At 46.2% G+C, this 14278-nt stretch overlaps 1 protein-coding gene across 3 annotated transcripts in view; it reads right to left on the bottom strand.

Moving 5' to 3' along the window:
* Positions 1–14278, bottom strand: part of SCN4A (sodium voltage-gated channel alpha subunit 4) — a 97523-nt gene that overhangs the window by 16906 nt on the left and 66339 nt on the right. For all 3 annotated transcript variants that reach the window (XM_028702755.2, XM_028702753.2, XM_028702752.2), the window contains one exon: positions 9062–9523. In XM_028702755.2, the coding sequence (XP_028558588.2) occupies positions 9062–9523 (462 nt within the window). The remainder of the gene's footprint in view (positions 1–9061; positions 9524–14278) is intronic.

The following is a 14278-nucleotide window of genomic DNA, read 5'->3' as shown; positions in this document are numbered from 1 at the left end:
GTGGAATGCCCTCCCACCAGATGTCAAAGAGAACAACAACTACCAGGCTTTTAGAAGACATCTGAAGGCAGCCCTGTTTAGGAAGGCTTTTAATGTTTGATGTAGTACAGTATTTTAATGGTTTTTTTGGAAGCCGCCCAGAGTGGATGGGGAAGCCCAGCCAGATGGGCGGGGTATAAATAATAAATTATTATTATTATTATTATTATTATTATTATTATTATTATTAAAGGTAAAGGGACCCCTGACCATTAGGTCCAGTCGTGACCGACTCTGGTGTTGCGGCGCTAATATCGCTTTATTGGCCGAGGGAGCCGGCGTACAGCTTCCGGGTCATGTGGCCAGCATGACTAAGCCACTTCTGGCGAACCAGAGCAGCTCACGGAAATGCCGTTTACCTTCCCGCCGGAGTGGTACCTATTTATCTACTTGCACTTTGACGTGCTTTCGAACTGCAAGGTGGGCAGGAGCAGGGACCGAGCAACAGAAGCTCACCCCGTCAGGGGATTTGAACCGCCAACCTTCTGATCGGCAAGCCCTAGGCTCTGTGGTTTAACCCACAGCACCACCCGCGTCCCTAAGTAAACACATACATAAGTATATAAACCATGTGTCTGAAATAGTACAGGAGAACAATCCTGAAGCCATTTTGACCCTTCCAAATTGACCTCAAATATTTATCTGCAAGGAGGAAGGTAAGGGGTGAATGAATGAATTTATTATTATGGTCACAGACCAGTTCCGGCTCACTTACAATATCAGGAAAATCATAAAACATGATAGGGATACATTGAATTGCAATTGGGAATTGCAAAGCGGAGGAACCCAGAACAATGGCGTGCAAGCCCTTATACAGACATTTTAAATTGCCCACCCTGGAGCCCAAGACCACCACCTGCATACATCATACATACACCAGAGAAGAGGCGGTCTACAGCAGAAATCTGAGTGTGTTGGTTTTTTTCCTCCTGTCTGCCAGGATACCTGATAATGGATCATTGATTGCATTACCTGGGCCATTTGGCCACTCTTCTGTGATGATAACTACTTAATTCCTGAATCCAAGTCACAGGCTCACCCTATTCATACACAGACACACCCTTAAGACAGGATTTTTGAACAAAGAGACAATGGGAAGGCTTTTCCATTTCCTTCCTCCTTGCAGAGAAATATTTGAGGTGACTGAAAGAGTCAAAATGGCTTTAGGACTGTTTTCCTGTACTGTTTCCAGACATGTGGTTTATATATTTTTGTATGTGTTTGCCTTGTACAGTTATGAACATATATTTTATATAAGACCTTAAAATTCCTATAACAACCTGTATCTTCTGAAATGAGATCCCCCTGCAAGGAATATGCGTTCACAAGCACACACCACCTCTTTCAAGCAATGAAGGAGGAGGGGATTTCCCAACCTCTCCCAAATAATTTTTCCTACCATGCTTCAAAGCCTTTGCTATCCCCTTTTCAGCCGGCTCTCTCGCAGTTGGACGTATGACAAATAACCTGAGATATAATTAGTACGGTCGAGTTAGGTTCTCTGAAACATCTATAGCTCGGCTTACGTGGAAGAGCCTTTAGGTCAAAGTTTATGCCAGTTCATAAATGGTGAAACTGACAGGAGCTGGAGGCAGGCAGGTTCCCTCTACCCCTAGTGAGCAACTATTTGTTGAATCCAACCCAGGCTTCCTCAACCTCAGCCCTCCAGATGTTTTTTTGGCCAGAACTCCCATGATCCTTAGCTAGCAGAACCAGTGGCCAGGGATGATGGGAATTGTAGTTTCAAAACGTCTGGAGGGCCGAGGTTGAGGAAGCCTGATCTAACCCATAGGTGGGCAAACTAAGGCCCAGGGGCCGGATCTGGCCCAATCGCCTTCTAAATCCGGCCAGCAGACAGTCTGGGAATCAGCGTGTTTTCACATGAGTAGAATGTGTCCTTTTATTTAAAATGCATCTCTAGGTTATTTGTGGGGCATAGGAATTCATTCTCCCCCCCCCCTCAAAATATAGTCCGGCCCCCCACAAGGTCTGAGGGACAGTGAACCGGCCCCCTGCTGAAAAAAATTGCTGACCCCTGCCTTTCTACAACTGCAAGGGAGGATTGACAGGTTGGAAGCACTGTTCCTTGAGAAGGGCTGAGCGGTTGTTGTTGCTTTGTCCTCAACTGTGAATAACTCAACGTAGTCCCCTTCTGCTGGGACACACTGGGAAGTTATCCAGCCAATGCATTGAAATTAATAGACCTAAGTTAGTCAGGTCCATTGATTACAATGGGTCTACTGTTATGGAATTGGGATTTAAAGTCCACAGCATGTTACACGTTGAAAGAAAATTACGGTACATGAAAATGATGTGCCGATGGTATTTAACACCTAGTAAATTAGCAAAAATGTACAGGATGGGGTCAAATGTATACTGGAAATGTAAGGAAAAAGAAGGCACTTTTTATCATATGTGGTAGAAATGTAAGGTAGTAAAAGAATTCTGGGAAATGATATATAATGAGTTGAAAAAAATGTTTAAAACAACCTTTTCTAAAAAAACAAAGCCTGAAGCCTTTCTTTTAGTTGGTTGCTGCGTCAATGGGTGGTGTTGATTGGCCGATGCTGCGGCAATTGGGCTGGCGATTGGCAGCTTCTGTTGGCAAGGGGACAGACGGGAAGCGGATTTTGTGAAGCATGCGGGTGGGGTGAGTGATTCCCGCCCCCTAATAAAGCTCAACATCTCTGGGCAATTCTCCCCAAAAAAGCTCAACAATTTTTTGTGACTTATACACAACGGTGGCATCTTACAGACAGGAAAGTATGGTATATAATTCGGCATTTGAATGATTGGTATTAGGAATTGCATTATAAATTGGTATTGTATAATGAGGCTATTATTGGATTGTGACTGAAAACTAATAAAAATTATTATCGGGGGGATGTGCACACACACTCTCTCTCACACACACCTGATCTGAGCAGATCTAATAGCAATCTGTAGCAAGGATGAACACAATAAGAAGTGCCTTATGGGATCAGACCAAAGATCCATCTAGCTTGCCACTGTGTTTCTGACAGCAGTCAACTAGTTGCCCCTGGGAGTTTCAGAAAATGGGCTGCAAAAGGAGATTGCCATGACGCAGATTATCTTATCTTTCTACCTATTGGTGGTGGTGGCCGGAGTGGGTGGTGGAATGAGACAAGGAGCTATGCAAATCACTGAAGCTCCGCCTCCTTGACCACTGGAAGGATCTTTTCACTCCATCCCCACCTTCTGAATCTTTATCAGGCAACTCAGAGGCAGAAGCAAGACCCTGCAGGCTAGAGGTGGGTGCAATTTGCTCCTGCGGGATGTAATCCACTGAGAGCAGTCAAGTACAACATTCCTTGTTTTCCTGGAGTGGACATGCAAAGGAATGTTTGGTCCTGCCAGTCTAAACTTCCTGTTCCTCCTGGCCTGGAGCATCCTTCCTTGCATGTGATTAGTGGGTGGGTGTGACCTTTCCAGACCTGGTAAAAGGAAAAGGCATGCTGCCACTCTCCCTCTTTCCCATCTTCTTTTCGTCCTGCAAACTTCCTGGAATGAACTGCTGGCTGCCAGCCAAGCAGTCCCCCAGGTCATCTCTCTTATGGGATAAACCTGTTAGTATAAGTTTGTAACTTTAACCCTAAAGCCTGCCTTCAGGGATCACACTCTGCTCTGTCTGATCACGAGTGAACTTTCTTTTTATTGCTTATGTGGTGTCTTTACTCTTTTAGGAGGGATTCAAGCAGTCAAGCCAGGAAAATATTAGAACACATTTTAATCTGGACAAGCCAGATCGAATTGCGTATTGTCTTAAGAAACTTGCACGAGTTTGCAAGTAGTTTTCTGCTGCAGAAAGGGGAATGCACTCTGCTAAGTAAAGGAACTTGTTAGCGCAGGTTAGGAAGGATAATTATTTTATTTATTTATTTATTTATTTATTTATTTATTTATTTATTTATTTCTACCCCGCCCATCTGGCTGGGCTTCCCCAGCCACTCTGGGCGGCTTCCAACAAAATATTAAAATACAGTAATTCATCAAACATTAAAAGCTTCCCTAAACAGGGCTGCCTTCAGATGTCGTCTAAAAGTCTGATAGTTGTTGTTCTCTTTGACATCTGGTGGGAGGGCGTTCCACAGGGTGGGTGCCACTACCAAGAAGGCCCTCTTGGTAGAGTTCCCTGTTAACTTGGCTTCTCGCAGTGGGGGAACCGCCAGAAGGCCCTCAGAGCTGGACCTCAGTGTCCGGGTAAAACGATGGGGGTGGAGACGCTCCTTCAGAGATACTGGACCGAGGCCGTTTAGGGCTTTAAACGTCAGCACCAACACTTTGTATATATCCTCTCCTGCCACCCTGAACATTCCCACAGCTCCACACTGTCGTGCTCAGCCCCAGAAACCACAAAGTGGTTAGAAGTGTCTCTGTGCATGTGCAAAGCGCCATCTTCCAACCATGGAGCAAGGATAACCAGCCACCAAGTGGCTGCGGTTAGAGGGCAGAGCATCCAGGGAATAATGTGTGGGCCCCACTAACTGCCCAAGCACTACAGAAAGAGGCGGGGGGGTGTGTGTTAGGGCAGTGGCTGAGGCCGAGAGCGAACCACAAACTGAAGGCACCTTTTAACATATGTGGTGGACGTGTAAGGTAGTAAAAGAATTTTGGGAAATGATATATAATGAATTGGGGGGAAAGGTTTAAAATAACTTTTTCTTTAAAAAGCCCCGAAGTCTTTCTTTTAGGAATTCTAGGTGCTGAAGTCCATAGATTACCGTATTTTTCGTGTATAAGACTAGGTTTCCCCCCTAAAAAATAATGTCAAAAATTAGGGGGTGTCTTAGACACAATTACATCTCCCCCCATTTTCTTATATCTGAGTCCCCCCAAATAGGGGGTGTCTTATACATGGGGGCGTGTTATAGATGGAAATATGCGGTATTTATATCTGCAACCACAGCTGCACAGATGTTCTTGGTCCAGAGATGGAAAGAAGATAAAGTCCCGACCAGAGAAGAATGGCAGATCAAGTGGATGGATTATTCCGAAATGGCTAAAATGACAGGAATAATCAGAAATCAGGAAGACCAGAATTTTAATAAGGAATGGGGGAAATTTATAATTTATCTTTAAAAAATCATTGTAAACAGTTAAAACCGTTAGTAGGATTGGAATAGCACTTGTAGTTTAATGGTGAATTTTGGCTATACAGTGGTACCTTGGGTTACATATGCTTCAGGTTACAGACTCTGCTAACCCAGAAATATTACCTCGGGTTAAGAACTTTGCTTCAGGATGAGAACAGAAATCGTGCTCTGGCGGCGCGGTGGCAGCAGCAGGAGGCCCCATTAGCTAAAGTGGTGCTTCAGGTTAAGAACAGTTTCAGGTTAAGAACGGACCTCTGGAACGAATTAAGTACTTAACCTGAGGTACCACTGTAATGGAGATGTAAAAGATTTGGGTTATTATAAAAGATGCAGGAGGAAACGACTAACAATAGGACCCACAAATGGGAGGAGGGGGATGTCCAGGAGATTCTTTGGCATCTCGATTTTACAACTTAAGTTGGATATGTGAGCGTAAAATGCCGATTTGAAAAAGCAAATAAATATTTTTTTTTTTTGAAAAAAAAGAGAGAGAGAATGAACCGCAAACTACAAGCATCTGTTTGCAAAACCGGCTGCTGGCTGGGGGCTTAATTTGCTCTGGCACTGGGGAGAGGAGGGGCTGGACGAGAGACCCTGACAGCGCCTCCACCCCCAGAGTCCCAAGTCACTGCTAAGGAACATGATACGTCAACAAATAGAGGAGGACTTGGCAGGGAGGCGAGGGTGAAGATGCATGCAAGGAGACTAATTTTTCAAGCGTGATTATAAATGACTGGGGGAGGGGAAGGCAGAGGAGCCTAAGGGTTAAGGAAACTTGCTGACCCCCCTACAATTGGATCTGGCGTTAATACCCCAGTGGGAGTCATCTGTGGACATGTGACGACGAGCCTTGGGAGCTGGGTCCCACCCCCCATGGAAAAGCTGCTAGGCTTTGAAGGCTGAGCCATCGCGCCTTGCCTCTAAAAGTAACTAGGAGAGCCCCAGGAATTACTGTATTTTTCTCTCCATAAGACACACTTTTTTCTTCCTAAAAAGTAAGGGGAAATGTCTCTGCATCTTATGGAGCGCATGCGTGGTCCCTGGAGCCGAATTGCCCAGGGGCAAAAAGCAGATCATGTGGGGGTTTTTTGAAAGAGGGAAGTGGGAGTTGAAACAAAGCCGCTGATCGTTTGCCGGTCGGGGAGAGAGATAAGGGAGGCTAGAGATAAAGGAGGCTACCTGGGAGGGGGGAGGTAAAGACAGCAAAGGGGGGGAAACAGGAAGACTAAAGCAATAAGAAGAGAAATTAGAAGAAAAGGAGGAGCAAAAAACTGCTCCAGCTAAGGAAAAGACACTAAGGCAAACAAGAGGGAAGGGAGTGTTGAAAGGAAACAGCTGATTGGTGGGATTGGAAGAGAGTAAAGGGACGCTAGCAGAGGCTGCCTGGGAGGGGGGGAGGTAAAAGCCCATGGATCCTCAGGATTTTTGCATTGGGTCACCCCAAATTCACCATCAGATCACATGTCTGTGTCCACAGCATGAACCACAAAAATCATACATCCACTGTTTCGTTCAGAATATTTTTTTTCTTGTTTTCCTCCTCTAAAAATTAGGTGCATCTTGTGGTCAGGTGCGTATTATGGCGCGAAAAATATGGTATATATGAAAGCTGGTCACACAGTTACCAGCGTAGGACTTGCCAGCTTTTGAAGATATAAGTCTAGGCTCTTCCCCACCTGCCGTTGCCCTGAAGGCCTCAGCAGAAGGACTACTTGGAAATTTTTGGGGGACTGCAAATGGTGAGGCAATGTTAACAAGCGTCCATCCAGGGACTATAGATCCACTGGTGCTTTAAAGGCTGAACTGGTGACCGGTTAGGGCGCCTCCACACTTTCCCTTGACCCATATTTTGATCGCATTGCGCAGCTGATTATTTCCTCCGGGTCCAAGCACTTTCCTCGCCGTTCTGCAACTGCGCCTTGCGAAAATCCCACTGAAGCTCGGCTAAGCCGAATCTCTCTTTGGGGTTTCTGCAAGACGGTCTCGCCAGAGTGGTGCATGCTCTAGTTATCTCCCGCTTGGACTACTGCAATGCGCTCTACGTGGGGCTACCTTTGAAGGTGACTCGGAAACTGCAATTAATCCAGAATGCGGCAGCTAGACTGGTGACTGGGAGTGGCTGCCAAGACCATATAACAATACAGCATCAGACATTAAAAACTTTCCTAAACAGGGCCACCTTCAAGTAAAATAATTGTTTATTGCCTTGACATCTGCTGGGAGGGCAGGAGTCACTACCGAGAAGGCCCTCTGCCTGGTTCCCTGTAACCTCGCAGTGAGGGAACCACCAGAAGGCCATCGGTGCTGGATCTCAGTGTCTAGGCTGGATGCTGGGGGTGGAGACGCTCCTTCAGGTATACAGGGCCGAGGCCCTTTAGGGCTTTAAAGGTCAGGAGCAACACTTTGAATTGTGCTCGGAAACGTAGTGGGAGCCAATGAAGATCTTTCAGGACCTAATGGTCAGGGGTCCCTTTACCTTTATGGACAGGGTTGCCAGCTGGGGGGAAAGACAAGGGCTCCTGGACCTTTAAAAGTAGTGTTGAAGTAGGCATTCCAGCAGGTGTTGCTTGTATGAGCTATATCAGTATACCTGAAAGAGCGTCTCCACTCCCATCGTTCAGCCCAGACACTGAGGTCCAGCGCCGAGGGCCTTCTGGTGGTTCCCTCACTGCGAGAAGTGAGGTTACAAGGAACCATGCAGAGGGGCTTTCTTGGTGGTGGCACCCGCCCTGTGGAACGCCCTCCCAGCAGATGTCAAGGAAATAAACAACTATCTGACTTTTAGAAGACATCTGCGGGCAGCCCTGTTTAGGGAAGTTTTAAAGGTCTGATGTTTTACAGTGTTTTTAATATTCTGTTGGGAGTCGCCCAGAGTGGCTGGGGAAACCCAGCCAGATGGGCGGAGTATAAATAATAAGTTATTGTTACTTATTAACTACTAAAATTCCCTCTTCTTCGCTAGTATTAAAGGGGCAGGCTCTCTCTCTCCTCTTTTCACTTATCCACCCTAAGAATGGGTAGACTCTTATAGGTAGGAGAGGCTTTACTGCGTTACACAGTGGAGCCCATTCAAAATGCCCACATATAATGTGGGCACCTCTCCAAAGTATCCAAAAAGGCTATATAGTAAAAGGGAGGAAACACACAGAGCAAACCACCCTCGACTTCATACACTGACGGCACAAGCCCATGCGTGTTTACTCAGAAGCAAGTCCTACTGAGGACAACTCTCAATTAAGGGAGCACAGGATTGCGGCCTAAACATTACTGCAGCAGATATCCTCTATTCTTGAGTTTCCTCTGAGGCTCGGGCACACCTTCCGTTTTCAGAATGGCCTGCAAGAGAAATAAGCTTTCTCTTGCCAATTGAAATGGTACATTTGAGTTTCCTCTTCAGGTGGGCTTTGGGAAACCCAGCCATATGGGTGGGGTATAAAATAATAATAATAATAATAATAATAATAATAATAATAATAATAATAATAATTATTATTATTATTATTATTATTATTATTATTATTAGTGCTTTTTTTCTGGGGGTACGCAGGGGTACACATACCCCTAAACATTTTGTGAATCTTGGTACTTTTGTCCATTTACTGTATTTATTTTTCCTGATTTGAACTATAAAATGGTGATTCTCTTGAGTCAAAATGAGAGTACCCCTAAACACTGGTTATTATCATTATAAGATGGTGGTAGAGCTCTTGGACCCCATATCAGGGCATCAAGGCTCCCTCCCTAAGCCAGGCAGAAGCTCCCTGCATTTGGGGAAGGAGGCAGCAGACTTTAGTACTTTAATTTACTGGGAGCATTCAGGGGACCAGTCTAGGCCCCCTAGTCCGCTAACCGCACGCCACTGAGTAGCTTTGGGTCTGCTTCCGCCCTCTCTGGGATCTAGGACTCACCTTGGTGTCTTCAGCAGTCTCTTCTCCTGTGTCGGTTTCGTCATACAGGTCAGACTCCTCCGAGGCTATTGGGACATGAATGGTCAGGTGAGGATTGTTGATGAAGTTCATATGGTCCAGTTCATCGATGCGTGGCTCTTTCCTGGCCACCCCGTCCAGGGCTATCCCATCCAGGGCTATCCCATCCATGTAGTCGGGTTTGAAGTCCTGGCCTGTGTCCAAATGGTTGAGGACAAAGTTCTCCTTCTTGCTGTCTTCCTGGTCTTCGGCAGGGGGCTCGGCTTTCTTCTCCTTCAGCTGCCGGTGAAGCAGGAGGAGGGCATGTTTTTTCACAAAGTCGATCCCCCGGGTGATCCTGCCAATGGCGATCTGCAAGTTGTTCATCTCGCCATCGTCGTCAGATGCTGCCAGGCTGTCGGCGCTGAAGGAGCTGAGCAGCAAAGCTAAGAACAGGTTGAGCACCTGGAAGGAGAGAGTGGAAAAGGCAGATGCCAGCTCAATGTTCAGGAGGACTTAACTTGCTTCATTACACAAGTATGGTACTTGTGTGGAATATTTACAGATCTCTCCTTAGGGCTCATCCACATATACCTTTCCTCTGTGCTTTAAAGCTCCTTGTCCAAGCACACAAACACCTTTTTTTTTTTTTGCTCTGGAGATTTTCCTGTGAAAAACCACTCTTTAAAGCAGAATTGGAGCAAACAGAAAACCTGAATAGCCATTTGCTCTGGTTTATCTTTAAGAATGGGACGTGGGTGGCACTGTGGGTTAAACCACTGAGCCTAGGACTTGCCGATCAGAAGGTTGGCGGTTCAAATCCCCGCAACAGGGTGAGCTCTCATTGCTCGATCCCTGCTCCTAATAATAATAATATAACAATAATAATTTATTTATACCCCGCCCATCTGGCTGGGCTTCCCCAGCCACTCTGGGCGGCTTCCAACAAAATATTAAAATACCTTAATGCATCAATCATTAAAAGCTTCCCTAAACAGGGATGCCTTCAGATGTCTTCTAAAAGTCTGGTAGTTGTTCTTCTCTTTGACATCTGGTGGGAGGGCGTTCCACAGGACTGGTGCCACCACCGAGAAGGCCCTCTGCTTGCTTTAGCTGAGCTTCCCTCCATGATTCTGTGATTTTTAGGGGTGGTGGTAAGAGGGAAGGGGTATCGGCACTGGATTTGGAGGCAATTTCATATGTCTTCTGAGGAGCGGAGCAGAAGGGAATCCAAGCACACGCACACCCACCAACAGCAGAACCCAAAAGCACCAACTCTGTATGCGTGTATGTACACACCACGGGGACGCGGGTGGCACTGTGGGTTAAACTACAGAGCCTAGGACTTGCCGATCAGAAGGTTGGCGGTTCGAATCCCCACGACGGGGTGAGCCCCCGTTGCTCGGTCACTGCTCCTGCCAACCTAGCAGTTTGAAAGCACATCAAAGTGCAAGTAGATAAATAGGTACCGCTCCAGCGGGAAGGTAAACTGCGTTTCCATGCACTGCTTTGGTTCTCCAGAAGCGGCTTAGTCATGCTGGCCACATGACCCGGAAGCTGTACGCCGGCTCCCTCGGCCAATAAAGCGAGATGAGTGTCGCAACCCCAGAGTCGGTCACGACTGGACCTAATGGTCAGGGGTCCCTTTACCTTTACCTATGTACACACCACAGGTCTAGCGCACAAACTAAGACCGCACATGGCACCCTAATAGGGTCAGCCATCCTTCATGTGTTTATTGTCCCTTTAATGCATGTGTCGTGGCCTTCCTGTTACCATCCCACACAGCTGGTTTGTGTCCACCCAGTGTAGGTCTCCCCTCAGAAAAAGTTTTGCACATAGAAGGCTTTCACTTTATCAGGATGCCATTCCTCAATAATTCTTACTCAACACATCCCTGGACTGAACCCCGGAACTGCCACTAGGTTCTGGGTTTAAGCTCTGATGAACTGCACCTCAAGTCTTAATAATGATAATAATAATAACTTTATTATTTATACATTGCCCGTCTGGCTGGGTTTCCCCAGCCCACTCTGGCCATCTTACAGCATATATAAAACATAGTAATCCATCAAATCCGGTAATATCTGGAATGCGTTTTAAAAATTTAGATTAGAAGCCTAGCCACCTGAAGCTTTGCAAGCCAATTTCAGGTAGGAAAATGCACTTTGGAATTTATTTTTTGCACCCCAAATTAACTCCGCGTCTGTTTCAGCAGCGGCTAAGCTGACGCCCAAAATCACTGGTTCGGTTTTGTACATGCCTTTTGGAGAATGATTGGGACGCAGGTGGCGCTGTGGGTAAAAGCCTCAGCGCCTAGGGCTTGCCGATCGAAAGGTTGGCGGTTCGAATCCCTGCGGCGGGGTGCGCTCCCGCTGCTCAGTCCCAGCGCTTGCCAACCTAGCAGTTCGAAAGCACGTCAAAGTGCAAGTAGATAAATAGGTACTGCTCTGGTGGGAAGGTAAATGGCATTTCTGTGCGCTGCTCTGGTTCGCCAGAAGCGGCTTAGTCATGCTGGCCACATGACCCGGAAGCTGTACGCCGGCTGCCTCGGCCAATAAAGCGAGATGAGCGCCACAACCCCAGAGTCGGTTACGACTGGACCTAATGGTCAGGGGCCCCTTTACCTTTTATCTTTAAGAACAGACCTTCCAAGTACAGTGGAACCTTGGTTTTCAAACATAATTCGTTCCAGAGGACGGTTCGACTTCCGAAATGATTGAAAACTGAAAACTCAAAGTGGAAGCCTCAATACAATAGGGAAACTCAAAACGGAAGCCACGTAGCACATTCAGCTTCCGAAAATCATTCGAAAAGCAGAGCAGTTACTTCTGGGTTTTCGGCGTTCGGGAGCCAAAACATACGACAATGGAGGCGTTCAACAACTGAAGTTCCACTGTATCCCTATTTTCCAGGGACAGTCTGGATTTACAGAAGCCGTTCCGGTTTCTGATTTGATCCCAGAATGTCCCGCTTTTCCCTAGGAAATCCCTATTTTCATCAGAGGAATGTTGGAGGGTCTAGAGTTATGCGACCCCCGAGCCTTGGAGATACTGTAAGTAAACTTTGGAAGACATTTGAAGGCAGCCCTGTATGGGAAAGGTTTTTTAAAAAAATATTTAATGTTTTATTATGTTTTTATATAGGTTGGAAGCCGCCCAGAGCGGCTGGGGCAACCCTATCAGATGGGCGGGGTATAAATAATAAAATTACGCTTGTGGAATAGGACATCCCTATTTCCTTTGGAGAAATATTGGAGGGTATGGGTACTGGTGGGATGTACTGATCTACAGTAACATCAGCAAGAAAGCGGAATGTGTTTGCTGAGGAAAGCCAGCCTCCTGCCCACTCACAGCTGTCGGTGTTTGTGCCTCTTCCCTGCCAGGAGCACATTTGAGACGGGACTTTGCTGATATTCAAGGTCGTCGGTGTGGCTATTTGCACATGGCTCATGCCTCATGACTTAACTAGGACCTTTATATAAACCCTTCCAGTTTCCTTGCTGCTCTCGGGTGCTTCTCTGAAGCGCCAATTACAGCCAAGAGCGCCGCTGGCTTGCTCTTCGTAACCCTAAAGGTTCCTCAAGTCATTTGCTTTTTCCGCTCAGTGACTTCCGCCATTTCTCTCATAATAAACCTGCATTGGAAATGCCAGAAGTGATGCCTTGGGGGGGGGGGGGTAGCCAGCTCAGGGCACTCTAGAAATACAGTGGTACCTCGGGTTAAGTACTTAATTCGTTCCGGAGGTCCGTTCTTAACCTGAAACTGTTCTTAACCTGAAGCACCACTTTAGCTAATGGGGCCTCCCGCTACCGCTGCACCGCCGGAGCACGATTTCTGTTCTCATCCTGAAGCAAAGTTCTTAACCCGAGGTAATATTTCTGGGTTAGTGGAGTCTGTAACCTGAAGCGTATGTAACCCGAGGTACCACTGTATACCGAGTGCAGAGGCCAGACCACAAAATTCTAAAAATGAGGGTATTTGGAAATGGGGGAGATGGGATGAAAAGTATCTTCTGGGAGTGACTATACAGTGGTACCTCGGGTTACAAACGCTTCAGGTTACAGACTCTGCTAACTCAGAAATAGTACCTCAGGTTAAGAACTTTGCTTCAGGATGAGAGCTTCAGCAGCGCGGCAGCAGCAGGAGGCCCCATTAGCTAAACTGGTACCTCAGGTTAAGAACAGTTTCAGGTTAAGAACGGACCTCCAGAACAAATTAAGTACTTAACCCGAGGTACCACTGTAGTAGGAAATATTACCCCTGCAGGGAGTTTGACATTGACCAATACAATACTTTATTTGTAGGTGAGTAGTCCATATATTTCAAAGGGGTTGTTTTTATGTATAGCCGTGGTTCTCACAGGGGTGCAATTTGATTTTTAAGGGGAGCAATTCTAGAATGAGTTATTAACAGGAAATGGTCTTTTAGGCTTCATCCACGTGAATGGGAGTTCACTTTTTGAATAATAAGAATTGTATGTCACCGGGGGGGGGGGGGATCAGGATTTTAGAGATGCTTAGGTGGGGCATGCATGGCCAAAAAAAGGTTGGGAACCACTGGCATATAGGGAAGAATTTAATGTTTTATTATTTTTTTATATATGCTGGAAGCCACCCAGAGTGGCTGTGGCAACCCAGTCAGGTGGGCGCAGTACTATTACTATTATTATTATTATTAGGCTGACGGAGCACAAAGTGTGGAATGTCAGGAATGCATGCTAATTGCAATTTAAACTGTTTACTCAACTACCAAGAAGCCAAGTATCCACAGACACAATTAATTTCCTTCACATTATGTAATACATTTTTATTTATGTTTGCTTGTAATTATACGATAAAAAGTCGGAAATGGGGGAGAGCAGCAGCTGAAGGCAGGCTGAAAGTCGTATGGGCTAACCTAGAAACCCAGGGCTAATTTTTTTAGTGATGCTGTGGAGAGCCACTCTGCACATGCTCAGAGGCACCTTATCATTACACAAGGAGCGTGCTCGTCAGTTTAACAGGACTGTGTCAGGAAAGCTGAAATGCAATTGGGGGGAGAAGCAGTCAGCATAATTTAGCCTGTCCTTTGACAGCATTACCAGTGGTGCTGTTGAGGAGGGCGCATTGGTGGAGGGTAAGAAGGCATTTATTACATTTCCACACATGGGCTTTTCCCTTGCCTGTTGGTCTTTCTGGTATGTATGTAAACTGCTTAAAGGTTCCATTAGTGATGTAGG

Source organism: Podarcis muralis, chromosome 13, assembly GCF_964188315.1.
Source record: "Podarcis muralis chromosome 13, rPodMur119.hap1.1, whole genome shotgun sequence".
Lineage (NCBI taxonomy): Eukaryota > Metazoa > Chordata > Lepidosauria > Squamata > Lacertidae > Podarcis > Podarcis muralis.
Note: the sequence above shows the minus strand (reverse complement) of the source record. Positions and strands in the feature narration are given on the sequence as shown.